This window comes from Platalea leucorodia, assembly GCF_965183815.1.
Source record: "Platalea leucorodia genome assembly, chromosome: 1".
NCBI classification, from domain to species: Eukaryota; Metazoa; Chordata; class Aves; order Pelecaniformes; family Threskiornithidae; genus Platalea; species Platalea leucorodia.
Genome location: NC_138823.1, coordinates 48,055,862 through 48,069,264, shown reverse-complemented (window position 1 = coordinate 48,069,264; position 13,403 = coordinate 48,055,862). Strand labels below are relative to the sequence as shown.

At 42.7% G+C, this 13,403-nt stretch overlaps 1 protein-coding gene across 2 annotated transcripts in view; it reads right to left on the bottom strand.

Moving 5' to 3' along the window:
- Positions 1-13,403, bottom strand: part of GAREM1 (GRB2 associated regulator of MAPK1 subtype 1) — a gene marked incomplete at both ends in the record, with an annotated part of 99,578 nt that overhangs the window by 13,166 nt on the left and 73,009 nt on the right. For both annotated transcript variants that reach the window (XM_082306768.1, XM_082306769.1), the window contains one exon: positions 7,237-7,367. In XM_082306768.1, coding sequence (XP_082162894.1) covers positions 7,237-7,367 — 131 coding nt within the window. The remainder of the gene's footprint in view (positions 1-7,236; positions 7,368-13,403) is intronic.

The following is a 13,403-nucleotide window of genomic DNA, read 5'->3' as shown; positions in this document are numbered from 1 at the left end:
CAGGACATTAGCAACAAATATATACCAAACATATCATATATATCATATCATATGAATATCAATTTATATCATGCCATACATAGCAATCACTCTAAAGTCATGTAGAAACTCATGCACAGATATCTCTAAGTCTTTGTTTCTCAGATTACATAGCTAAATGATCTTTACTTTGTCTTTGTAGCAATGACTTATGAAAATCAAACTTGCTCCTTCTTGTTCACTCAAACATTTCCTTTATCAATGGTCACAAAACTTACAAAAACATCAACAAAGGGCCATGGACTTTAGCACAGGACATCAGGTGAGACCTGTAGAATCCTCCAGGTTGGGCAGGACCCCCCCAGTCATCTAGTCCAACAGGGTCCTCAAAGCAGGTTATGGCAGGCTGCTCAGGGCCATGTCCAGTTAAATTTTTAGTTTCTCTAATGACAGAGAATCCACATTTTCTCTGGGCAACCTCTTTCTGTGTTCAACCACCCTCATGTTAAAAATTATTTTTTTCTTATATTGAAGCAGAATTCCTGTGTTCCAACTTGTGCCTGTTGTCTTCTGTCTTCTGACTGGGCACCTCAGATGAGTCTGTCTGTCTTCTTTATACCCTCCCATTAGGTAGGTATGAACAGCAGAGAGATCTCCCCTCAGCCCTCTCAAGGCTGAACAAACCCAGTTCTCCCTGCCTCTCCTAATATGTAATTTGCTACAGCCCCCTGACCACCTTGGTATATTGGACTCACTCCCACGTCAACGTCTTCCTTGCATTAGTGGGTTATTGGAAAAAAGCTGTTTCCAGAACTGGAAGCAATACTCCAGCTGTAGCATCACAAGTGCTGAATGATGGAGAATAATCACTATCCTCGACTTGCTGGCTACACTCTTGCTTATACAGCCCAATATGCTGTTGGCCACCTTTGCCATACCACCACTGCTATCTACCAGGTATCCCTCAGACTTTTGCCACAGAGCCACTTTCTAGCCTGCCAGCCTGTTGCAGGGCTTATGGCATCCCAGGTGCTGGGCCTTGCACTTGCCTTTGGTGAACTTCACAGGGCCCCCATCAGCCCAGGAATCAGACAAGCATAGCAGCTCCTCAGAACAGATTTGACTCATGCCAAATAGTGCGCTTAAAGGCAACATCATCTGTGAAAAAGTGCATATCATAAATTGTTCCTAAAAGGCAGAATGGGTAGCACCACACCAGACTCGGATCCCTCTACCCTCTAAGCTTCCAGCACTGACCCAGCAGGACCTGCACCTTCAAGCACTCCCACGCCCCGCTGAGAGCATGCCCCATGCACCCTCCGCCTCCTGCTACGCAATCACTGGTGGGGTGTAGCAGAGCCCTACGCTATTTTGGACACTTGGACCTGCTAGTGGCATGTCCCAGCCCGTGCACGTGACACACCATATCACTGGTGCGTGACGGAGAGGAGGCAGCAGCGCACTATCTCAGAGTGGCAGAGTTAAGGTCGTCCAGAACACGGACTGACGCAGAAATAACCATATATTCTTGTGGCAAACTATTAGAATCTCCTCATAATTCTGGAAAACAGGTAATGCTACAGAAGGCAGAAGGCACCTGAGAAGCCTTTATTCAGCTGCGTAACACAGCCGGGAGGGCCAACTCGGGTCCCAGTGCGGCTCCACTCTGCCCCACACATCCAGCTCACTTCCCCTCTCCTGCTTTGCCCACACTTGAGCAATGCTCTTGCCTCCTTTGGGACTTCTGCCAGGTTCATTTTTCAACCTTCAGGTGTGAAGACCTTGCAACTGGTAGGAAGCTGAGACCAGCTGAAGGAATAGGGGGAAAGAAAGTAGGACTATACATTTTCCTTAAACATCTCCATAGTGGGATTGTGCCCTCATGTTTTATTTTTTTGTGTGTACTCCCTCCTCACATCTTCTATTTAAAACAGGAATTCTTCACTGGACAATTCCAGTGCAGCGACTTGCAGCAGTAACCACCGTACCTCCAGTTATTGTCATTACCTGATAAACACACAGTCTCCTCCAGTTATTAAACTACTAGCCTCGGGAGCATCCTGAAATAACTCCTTCCCCAAACACGTTTATCTTCATGGTTGCTCTCTCTGTTTTACACATTAGAACAACAATGCTTTATGCATTATAACAACGACTCCTGCAGTTTTACTTCCCCCTCGCCTCTCTTTTGCCATTCCCAGCCAGTTTTCACTTTCTGGTAATAGGTGAGAATAATCAGTGCTGCCAGCTCTGTGGAAGAGGCAGTGCTTGCCACACTCTACTCCAAAGCCATCTAGAAATCACTAGCAGATGTTCAAATTGAACAGTTCCGAAAGCAGAGGACCCACAGAACCAGAACCTGCTCCATGCTGTACTCGCCCTCCACCTCCCTACCGCCAGATGTTGATCCATACTAATCGTTCACTATTGATGCCAGGATGCTGACTAGAAAGGTTACTGGCTTCCAGATACCTTATCAAACACATTGCAGAACAGCAGTGGGTTAAGTCACTATAATGTTTTAAATTTTAAGACTCCCGCAATTCAATAACTTTCAGAAGCCAATTATATCTACTGCAGAAGACAGGCATCAGGAAAGTGATGAATGATTACTTAGGAAACATGTTCTTTTGGGAAAGCTCAAGTATATTGTTTATTTTGCTTAAGGAAAGGTTAACTAAGAAAAATAGATTTTGATAACACCTGAGTCAATATCCTGTCTTGGACTCCAATTATTCTAATTTGTTATAGTTTGAAGTAGAAGTCTTTAATCACTTGGACACATATGAACTCCTTATAAAAAAGACCTGTGGCTTTATATTGCTTGCTATACCTGCTAGATTTTATTAGAGTAATGCAAGCATTGCATTCACTTTAAAAATACACAGTTAGGATTTTTTTTGGTAGAGCTCTTTTTAACTGTGAGGTCTCTGATTATAGCTACTGCATACAGTTTTTACTATTAAAGCCAAGGGACCAATCATAGCACTACGTATATATAATATACACACTATATATTAATTTTTTTTTACAGGTCACAAAACAAGGATAAATATTTTTAAAATATAAAACAAAGTGTCTTCAGAAGAGCTATTAGCAGAAAAACCAAGCAAACTTTTTCAAGGAAGTCTGCTAAATTCAGTGAGACAGTATCTCGTTTTTCTTTTATAAGCATCTGTCTCCCAAGACAGAGAATCAGCAAGTACAACTCTTCATGTTAGCATATGCGCATTTCCCTCTCAGCTGAGAGGGACTTTGCCGTGATTGCTACATTAAAAGCTGGCTTCAGTGCTGTTCAAGGATGTCTCAAGTAAATCAAAGTGTTCCAAAAATGACCCAAAACGTGACAGGTAATACTGCAGAGCTCTAACATGAAGCGTCTCTTCACACGGGATGTCAGGAAGGCCAGCTCATGGCCACTGCAAGGCAATGGTGCTCACTATGCAGGCTCCTTTCAGAGCAGAAACCCTCCAGCAGGTCCATCAACGTAGGCACGAAGCAGCATGGCTGCTTCTCCCTCGCTCAAGCCGTGCACCAGGCGCTGGAGGAAAGAGGCAGTCACAGCAGCGTACTGTCAATGCAGCTGTGTGTACTGCGGACAGAGAGGGAAGAGAAGAAAAACCTTCTTGGAGCTGAGGCTTGCAGCCTCATAAGGCTGGCATCAAGCCACAAGGCAATGAGGGGACTAAAGCACTAATTCTCAAGGTGAAGTACTATGAATTGCCCGCAGCTTGGAGCTAAAACCTACACACAAACTGATTTCAAGAAACTCACTATTGAAGCTTTTAAAAATACCAGTGTAGGTTACAACCTTCTATATATGTGCTTTTTGGAAACTCAGGTCAAGTTTATCAGAGCCAATAGAATTACAATCAAATCAGGAGATCAATTCTGCTTCACTGTACTGCATTAACATTTGTCAAAAAAAAAAAAAAAAAGGCAATGCTTTCACTATAGATTTATTTCTGTCAAAATGCACACTGTATGGGCCAACACAGTTAAACCACTGTGAAAAGAGGATTACATTAAGAAAGATAAACAAATCGGGTATCAAAAGTTCGCACCAGCCAAACAACATCTTTGATAGGAAAGAAAAGAATCATTATAGGGCTAATCAACTAACCCACCTCTCCATCCTTTAAAGGCTCTGCAAACAGCTTCACAGCCTCTCCAGGGAGACCGAGTGATATCTTCAGGACAAAAATGATATCCCGGAATATTTGAAGGGTCCTGCAACACTAAGTGGGCTGGTTTTTAGAGTGCAGGAATTCACGGCTTGTCCAATGTTCAATCTCTCAGACAATATTGTTGCTTTTTAAGAGAACTTTTTGTGAACTGCCCTTGGTATGATGTGGGGTTTTTGTTCCTGGTTTTGGTTTTAAGTCTTAATGCAAATAGCTTCCTGGGTATTTGTACAGACTGCCGTCTGTATGGGACCAGAGCAGTCGACTGCAGAATCTATTACTGTTGCTTCAGCAAAAGCTAGGGCCCTGAGGTAGCTCATCTTTCTCAATATCTTTCATCCTAGCATAGAGAATCAAAAAATCCTCATCTTTGGAGTGTAATGATGTTACATAAACAAAATTCTCTGCAATTATGCACTGATTAATACAAAAAAGGTTATCACGTATCTAGTCAGTGAAGAAAAGACAGAACGTCTCTAACTTTCAATTAGGAACAGATTAAATACCTACTGACTGAGTGAAATTAGTTTATCCCCAGAACACTCTAAATTGCTGTGCCTGTAGATGCTGCTGGTCACTGGGTACCTGAGGCAACTGACTGGGTATCCAAGCACAGTTCTGATACGTATGTACGTCCAAACAAGTCACCAGAAGTAGTTTTAGCCATTAAAAACATCTGTTTTAATCTAAAATTATTGGTTGCTCTTCTGTGAAAAGTGACTCCGCCTTCCACTCCCAGCTCCGCTTGATGGCATGTGTTGCAGCCCTCCTTCAAACATCCAGCAGGTCCCAAAGCCCCTGCCTCAGCGCACTCCCCAGAAAGCCTGCCTAGCTGCAAAACCCTGGGGAAGGAAGGAAGGGAGACCCACCTCCTCCGCCTCCCCCAGGATAAGGTGGCTCATTTTTCCCTTTAACAACTAGTACACGAAGTAAAAATAAAGGAACCCCCCCTTGGAGAAGATCCCATGGCCCGTCACAGCCAGAAAGCAGTTCTCTGAACGGCAGTGCAAAATGCTGCCGGAGCAGCGAAGAATTTACCCGGAGGAGGAAAGTTCGCACCAAGCCGAACCGTAACTGTGGCATATTGGCACATGAAGGCAGACCTCAACAAGCACAGACATAACCATGCAGTGACTGTCTGGTGTAACTCTACAGGCTCTTTCTTCAAAAATTATCTATGAAAGACTTGAGTGTTTGGCATAAGAAAGAATTCCCAGACTTCAGAGTTCCTCCTCATCTTAAATGCTTCATCAGATATTTTAGGCATTTTTTTTCTTTTTATATCGGATTAGCTACCTTCTGATACTCTCTTCTGAATTTAAATGGGCACACTGTACTGGACAGAAACCAACCATACTTAGTATTCCTCCCTTTGCTCTAATCAGTTTGACAGGATCTCCCCTATATTAAAATTTTAGCTTACATAATTCTCTTGCATGTAAGGGGTTATTAAACACTTTAATAAATCCTGTTAAGTTCATTTATTTTTTGGAAGATTATAACCTTGGAATAGACTTCTATGAAACTGGAAGAACTGCCAAGAGAAATACTGCCAAGATAACTGTGTAACTAGGTTAAACCTGGTTTATTATTACTGTTATTTACATTAAGGAGTATCACAACAGTATCTTCTAAAAATGGATTTGATATCTAACAGTAAGCTATGCTTACTTCTCGGTTTGCTAAATATGACAAAGAGTTTTAAGAACACTCATATTAAGACACAACATTTTACATTTAAACAAGCCTGCAGATGAATACTTTTTCCCCTATAAAATCACATTTTACTGTGCCACTCCTTGATTTGGTCCTTGATCGACTGCAAGATAATGGCGCAGCACTGGATAAGGCTAGCAGTCCCAAGGTAAGACTGATTTTCCTGGGTAGAAATGAAATTTTCTCGTTGCCTTGATTTGCGCAACTACATCCTAAACATACAAAAATGTTCCAACTTTCTCAGGTAGCCTTCGTTCATGAAAGGCTCTGTTTTACAGGTTTAGCTTAATGGAGAGCATAAATGAAAACAACCTATTGTCTTGAAAGGCATGAGTCTGTGTCACTAAATTAATTAAGTGATGAGCTCTCGCACTTACAGCAATCTTCAGCAATCTTGTTTCACACCTATAAAAACTGCAGACTAGCTGGTATCTCCCAACTGTAGCAGTATGAGAAGGAGAAAAAGCCATTAAGAGATTGTTATAAAAACCCCTCATTGCTACACATGGGACCAGGAAACACTATACTGGTGTTGCACCAGCAGTATCGACCATTTCCCCCTGTAGAGTACGTAATGTGGATAATGCACCCCTGCATCGCAGCTCTAGGACGCTCTTCAAGCAGTCTTAGGCAGTGTATCAACTGAAGCAAACCAGATGAGCCCAAAGACCTCTCTGCTCTGTTGGCAGAGCTGCCCTACCTTGTGTAGTGTCACACGTATAGGTAGGACAAGGAAGAACAAGTTCTGTCTTCATTGTCTCATGCCACTGCACTGCACTGTGCTTGGTGATAGGAAGCCCTCTTACACTCATGGGATTGCTGACCCTTTGATGAGCCCAAGAGGCATGCACATGCAAACACACACATACACACACACACAGAGAACAAATGTGTCTCTTGTTTTTTTTTGTTTTATTCACAATGCTATTTAGCTACAGTAATTTTGAGACAAGCAACCCCATCATTTCACCCTGCGTGCTCTCTGAGAATAACGCTTTCTGGACAGGGATTTGAGCAGCTGCTGCTTAGCAGAGAATAAAATTCAGACTGCTGGAGGGGGAGGGGAAAGGGGGCAACAAACAACATTTGTTTAAAATCTGGCAGGAGCACCCTAATTAGATGAATTATTGGATGGATCATCAGGATTGCTCCCCAAAGTGCCATAGGACAGGAGAGCCCTTAGAGGACATGTTGATTTAAGACTGCAAAAGCGATCCCGAAGAGCACCATCACTGAATGCAGAACACTAAAGGCTCGTTTGTCTCAAAAATCACACTTCCCACACAGCGCTGCCATGTATATAAAGGTTGTAACAGTTAATCATTTAAACAGGGATAAATATTTATTCAGGGACTACCTTAACGTTGAATGTTATTTCCTCCATGACGTAAACTCGTTCAGGAAATGCTTTAGCCACCTCCTCCACACTGTTAAAATACTGCACTGGCTCCTTAATATCTCGGTCTTGTTCCAGCAGCTTAAACTGCCCTGAAAACAGATGATAAACAGAAGAGTTGTAAGATATTTATATTGGACAACTGTCACTGTGGCAACTGCTGGCTCAACTTCTTCACCATTTTTCTCGGTCAATTTTTCCGGTTATTAACAGCCAAAGAAGACGACGAAAGGTTGCAGAGAGTCTCCTGAACCTGCTGTGAAAGACACCCAGTTTCACCAGGTCGGAATGAAAAGAACGTGTGGGAGCCAAAGTTAAATTAAAAAAGATCCTTTTATCACGTGCTCTCTAGAAATAGTAAATAACTATGGAGGCATTTGTGTTTGTGTACTTAATTTGGTGTAACCGTATCTGTAGAGATAGCATTTTTTGGCCCTTAATATTAAAAGCTTTACAGAAAGAAAACACACCCATTACTATAAAACCCCAAAACAATAAACATAGGGGTTTTGGTTTTGGTTTTAGTATCATCAAACAGCTATTAAAAAATGCTAGGCTAAAACCCTTTCCCCCCTAGGGATGCCTAAGAGTGGAATAGCACTTAACTTTCCTTAATCATAAACTAAGCCCTTTGAGAACTTTAGCTAACATAAGAAACTAAACCATACACATTTAAAAGCCTTTTGAAGGTGGTCGCCTTCAGAAGAGCATTAGAAAGAAGTGTTTCTTGCTGACTGTACCTCCCCCCAGCATGAAAACCTTGGCTATTTTCTAAGCCCTGTGAAAGGCAAGAACTAACACGGAGGCAGCCACCCCGGGCAGACCTGCCAGGGACAGCCAGGCACATCAATCACCTACGTGTGCTATGAACACTAAGTTTAAAATCTTTCTTTTATAAATACAGCAATAATGAAAGCTTAGACGGACATATGTGCTGCTTGTATGACTTAAAATCAGTGGAGAGATCTTCCCAAATTTAGAAACATTAACTACTACGAAGTTAAAGGCTGATCTCAGCAAGAGATGTACAGCAAGACTCGATGTAAGCACAGCAAGACTCGATGTAAGAAACAACTCAAGAAAATGAATAAAAGGCTGAGTAAAATCAATGGTTAGTGCATCTCCTGTAAATCATATTTTAAAATTAGCAATGCACTGAATTATTGTTCCCAAACAGTGCTCAACTTCATTAAAATCCAATACATCGGAATGTCAGCCACCTACAGAAATATTTTCTCACTCCTTCAGCATTTTTGTGTGCAACACCCTGCCTCCCCTATACATCCCATCAGGCTTGAGACTTTTGTGACATGTTCGGAGAATTCACCCACACTAAACTATTTCAGGCCACCTAGCAGCAGAGGAGGGAACGAACGGAAGCTCAGCAAATCCTGACGCCCCGTGAGAAAGACCCATCCCACCACCCTGCCAGGTGTGTGCTCGCACATGTACAGACACACGGACACCAAGAGAGGTGTGAGACCAAGAGGCTCAGCTCCTCCATCCAACCCCAGCACCCCACTGACAGAGGCACACTCTTTTAACCAGTATGGTCAAGTACTGTGGTTGTAAGCCTAAATGTCAACTTACAAGACAGAAGACTTCCTTTTATTGCCTTCCATACGTTTTGTCTTTCTATAGTGACCACAGCAAGGTAACTAAAGATGCTGGTACTTCCCACCATGAGACTGTATTTTGCAACTGTTCAATAAACTTTACCGCACTTCAAATATCACTTGCCTTGGAGTTTTCCTAACTCCGTGTCTGCTTCAGGACACATTATTATTTCAAGTTCAGCCAAGACAATTCAAGTGCTTCAAAGACCAACACTGGGGTAGAAGCAGCAGGCCCTTTGGTCTGACCTTGAGAAGGCATTCCTGCAGTGTATTACAGCAACGTAGCTGCCTATAGGAATGGCTTCTCCAGGTCAGACCAAAAGTCTGCCTTGAGCAGGATTCTGCCTTAGACAGAAGTCAACGACAGCTGTGTAAGGAGGACTTTAAGCACAATTAGCAATACTCCTCAGAGTCTCCTCCGCACCTCTAGGAGGAACTCACGGCTCAAGGATGCCCAGAGCAGGGAAGAGGTATCTTTTGGCTTAGTAGCTCCAGAGGTTTTCTTCCCTGTAAATTTGTTTAATTGCTTACTCAAGGTATCTAAAACCTTCATTGTGGACATACCCTCTATCTTGAAAAATTCCAGCAACCTCTTCTTCCACAGGCTCTATGCTGGCTCCAGAACTAAAAGTAGAAATTTTAGGAGTGCCAAAGCTACATCTGGCAGACACTATGGGTAGCCATAGGAAACCTGACAGTGGACAAGCATTTGGAAAGAACACTTCACGCGCTCAGTAGAAACGTGCCAGTGCCCTGAAGCTGAATTCCTCAACCTGTCTGCTCCAAGCCCCTTCCAGTGCAAAGCAATAGAGGGGCCAGGCAGCCAGCACCTCTGGGCTCAGGGAATCTGGACAGTAAGCAGGAAGGTACTCAGCCGAAGCTGGAAAGCGTGTTATGACTGAAGCCCGAGGTGCAGACAGGGAGAGATGAAGAGAGGAGAACTGTGCTTTTTAATCCCCAGCGTGCCATATAGATCACTTAAGTCCTGGTTTCAGGACTTCCCCGTCAGCCACATCCTAACCAAGAGGAAGATGTGTTCCCCAGCTCCACAGGTCCTTCCCCCCTGCAGGCACCCTGCTCTTCTGCAAAGGAAATTCAGGTGTGCGGAGGAACGGAGTGAAGTCAAACCTCCGCCTACATGGAGTCAGGACGTGCTAGGACATCACGCAGCAGCAGGGACTATGAGTTGCAGCAGGGAGCACCTGATAGCACAGAAAAACTACTACTCTAGAGCACAGAGCCAATGACCATATTTCACAGGGAGTCACTAAGGGCGAGATGTTCTTAAATTTTACAGAAGTCATCACACAGTGTTCATTCTCCATGGGCTGACCTGAGGCTGTTGCTCTCTCCTGCTTACTTCTGAATTGCTCCTCAGGGAGCATTGCTGTCCTCTTCAACTACTGACACAGCCACCTGGATGCAAGCCTAATTGATTGCCCAATTTGGGATCCAAGGGTCTGATTTGCAGGATTCCCAGCTGTGGTTACTATTTGAGGCAAGCTGTGATTACAATTTATAGTGGCATTTCATACCTTAAGTTCCCTGAAGAAAAAAAAAAAACAAAAGCATAGCAAGTTTAAGTCACCTCAGACAGATCCAAATCCAAAGTCCAGTGGGGTTACTTGTGATTTAACACTCTCCCCTTACGTACAGAACAGAGTTGAATACAATACTGCATGGAAGCTACATAGTTTTTTGAAACTGTGAGATAGTGCAGTGATAAAATTTTGCTAGTTCAGAAAGAAATTGAGAACTCTTACTTCAGAGCGGGAATTGAGTTGGGCACAGTAGCAAGGCATGAATTCACGTGAACAAGGAAGGAAAACAACATATTGAATAACAATACATTATATGAACAATATTCATCCAGCACTTTGAATGAGACAGTGGTCTTTAATTCTAGGTTCTCTAGTTACTCTGTTTGGAAGTATAATAATATTATTTTACCATGATTGTCGTGTATTTAACAATAGATAGCCTAGTGGCAAGAAAGGGCCAGTTACCCATTACAATGCAAACTTCCACAAAAAAGTCCCAAATTCCTCAGCACAGAACAAATGCTTTAGGCTCTGTGCAACTGGGAACAGGGTCTGGTATCTACTGTAGACTTCCACATGTTTCTGAAAAAAAGAAAAATCAGCTGGAGCTTTGCTTCGGTACAAAGAGATGCTCAGAACCGTCTACGTCGCTATCTGTGCCATCGTCCCCTTCCTTCAGCTGAGCTGCGCAAACACAAAGCCGTCTGTGCCTCCGCTGCTAATAAGCAGCAGTTCACGAGGAGGTTGACTACAGAGGAGTACATGCAGATCCCAAAGCATATAAAAGAAGGGCAGCATTAATCTCCCCCTGTTACGAAATCAAGAAGTATGCTATGCATGGAAGCTGTCAGGGCTGGATGTTAAAATGCCTCTTCTTTGGAAAAGTTGGTTTATAACTCGAGATTTTCTATAGACAGTTTTTTTGAAATTTATTTACTCATTGAAAAAGGCAGACTTTTTTATTGGAAGGAGAGAAAGAAGGGCTGAAGAGGGGCCTGCAACACACATTTGAGCCAGATGTCAAGTAACCAACTAATGGGGAGGAAGGAGACAATTTCTTCTATGTTTCTCCCTGGTCTCTACTCAAGCTGCCATAAAAATGACAGCATGGCTGAAATACAAGTTAAATGGACATAAGTCTGGCCTGACTGCAAGTTAAAGTGGAATTTTACTACACTTCGCAAGAGGCAAGATTTCATCGGGAGGCTTTACAAAACTGACAGCAAGCTTAAACAAATCACAACGCAATTTAACTGTGTGTTAATTAGGAATTCAACAAAAAATTTAAAGAAAATCTACAGCTAAAACTATACTTTAATAGAAGTACCCCCATCTCTCTCTTACTAGCACAAAAAGAATAATGCAATGTTTCTCTAGTAAATCAGTGCAGGTTCAGAAAGATCAAAGATTTGTAATACCTACACGGTCCACCGAGCAGGCGTCGTTACTCCTTTGCAGCCAAATGCAAGGGAGTAACGAATGACTACTGCAAGCTTTATATCTCTCTCTATCTTTCAGTCTGGCCTCTGGCAGGCACAGTATTGGAACAGTTTCATTCTAGTATATATTATCTCTGTAGATTATGAATTCTTATTTCCCTGTGAAAGTACTTAAACCAAAGACAGTAAATCCACTGCTGCTGGAAATGAGTCCGGAAAGATAAAAAGGCAGGGAAAGACCTAAACCAGGGCTTATCCTCCAGTTTATTAGGAGGTATTTATTAAAACCCAGTAGGAGCAGGAAGGTCAGTCCATCTTCCTTCTTGCCAGAAGTTGGCCCTGCAGCGTCTGTGAGCAGGGGCATTAACCAGCCCTTTCTGTCCCAGCCTTTGGGTTGCTTCTGCTGCTTCCGCTGCTTCGGCTCCTGCAGGCCGAATGTTATATGTTCACATATAACATAATATAATAATATAATAATGTAATATGTTCACAACTCCAACCCACCTCATACAGGTTATTTCTGTAATAGAAGATCCCCTGGTTTTCGCAGCAACTTACCCCTCACCTCCAAATAGTCCAGTCATTTCCAAGAGCGCAGAAAGTTTCCAAGACAGAAATGCTCATTTTGTACTGCGTCTGTACTGTGCCTAGACCAAGGGAGTCCTTATCAAGGCATAGGGTTCACAGACTGAACAAACAGTCAAGTTTTCATGGATATAAAAGGATGAGAGCATGTATATACTCAGATACCAAAAAGAAAATCTGAAAAAAGAATTTCTGTAAAAAAAAAAGAAAAAAACCCAGAAAAGTAGCTGCATGTCATCAGCAGGAAACATGGAAGGGCACTGAAACATCTGCTCAATTGCGTTAGCTGTTACATGTTTCTCCAAGGAGGCAGGAGTTGTATTGTCTTTCAGCAGCTTTGATTATTTAGTAAGTCTCACATCTCTCTATGTGAGACTGTATGCTAAGCCCAGCACGTCTCAAGAATGCACAGACGGCACAGCAGGGTAGCAAAAGTACTGCAGAGGTTTATGTTTCATATTATTTGTTGACTGCTGACTGCATTTCAGTATTTCAAAGAACAGCAGAGCTGACTCAAAAAGAAAAGGTATTCTCTACCTGCCAGAATACCACCATTTTGGAAAAAGACTGTCTTTGTCTACATTTTTCAGCACTCCCGTGAATCAAGCTGATTGATAGGAAATAACTTTGTTTTCCTCCCCAAGAAGATGATCCTTGATATAACTAAGTGGAGTTGAAGAGCATAAACCTAAAGCATAAATAAGACATAATAAAGAAGGGCAGGGAGAGATGGCTTGCTAGATATCAGGGAGAATGCAGTTACATGCATTGGGAAGTACACTTCAGCACTCCTCATTCTTAGATGGACCTGTATAGCCTTCAGCTGACAGTGTACACAACTGCTCTCAATGCCTGATGCAGAATTAAATTTGTCTCAGTGGGGGATGATGGAAGGAAATCTCGATTTATGTCCTCACTTGTCACCCCATCAACTAGATCATATGGTA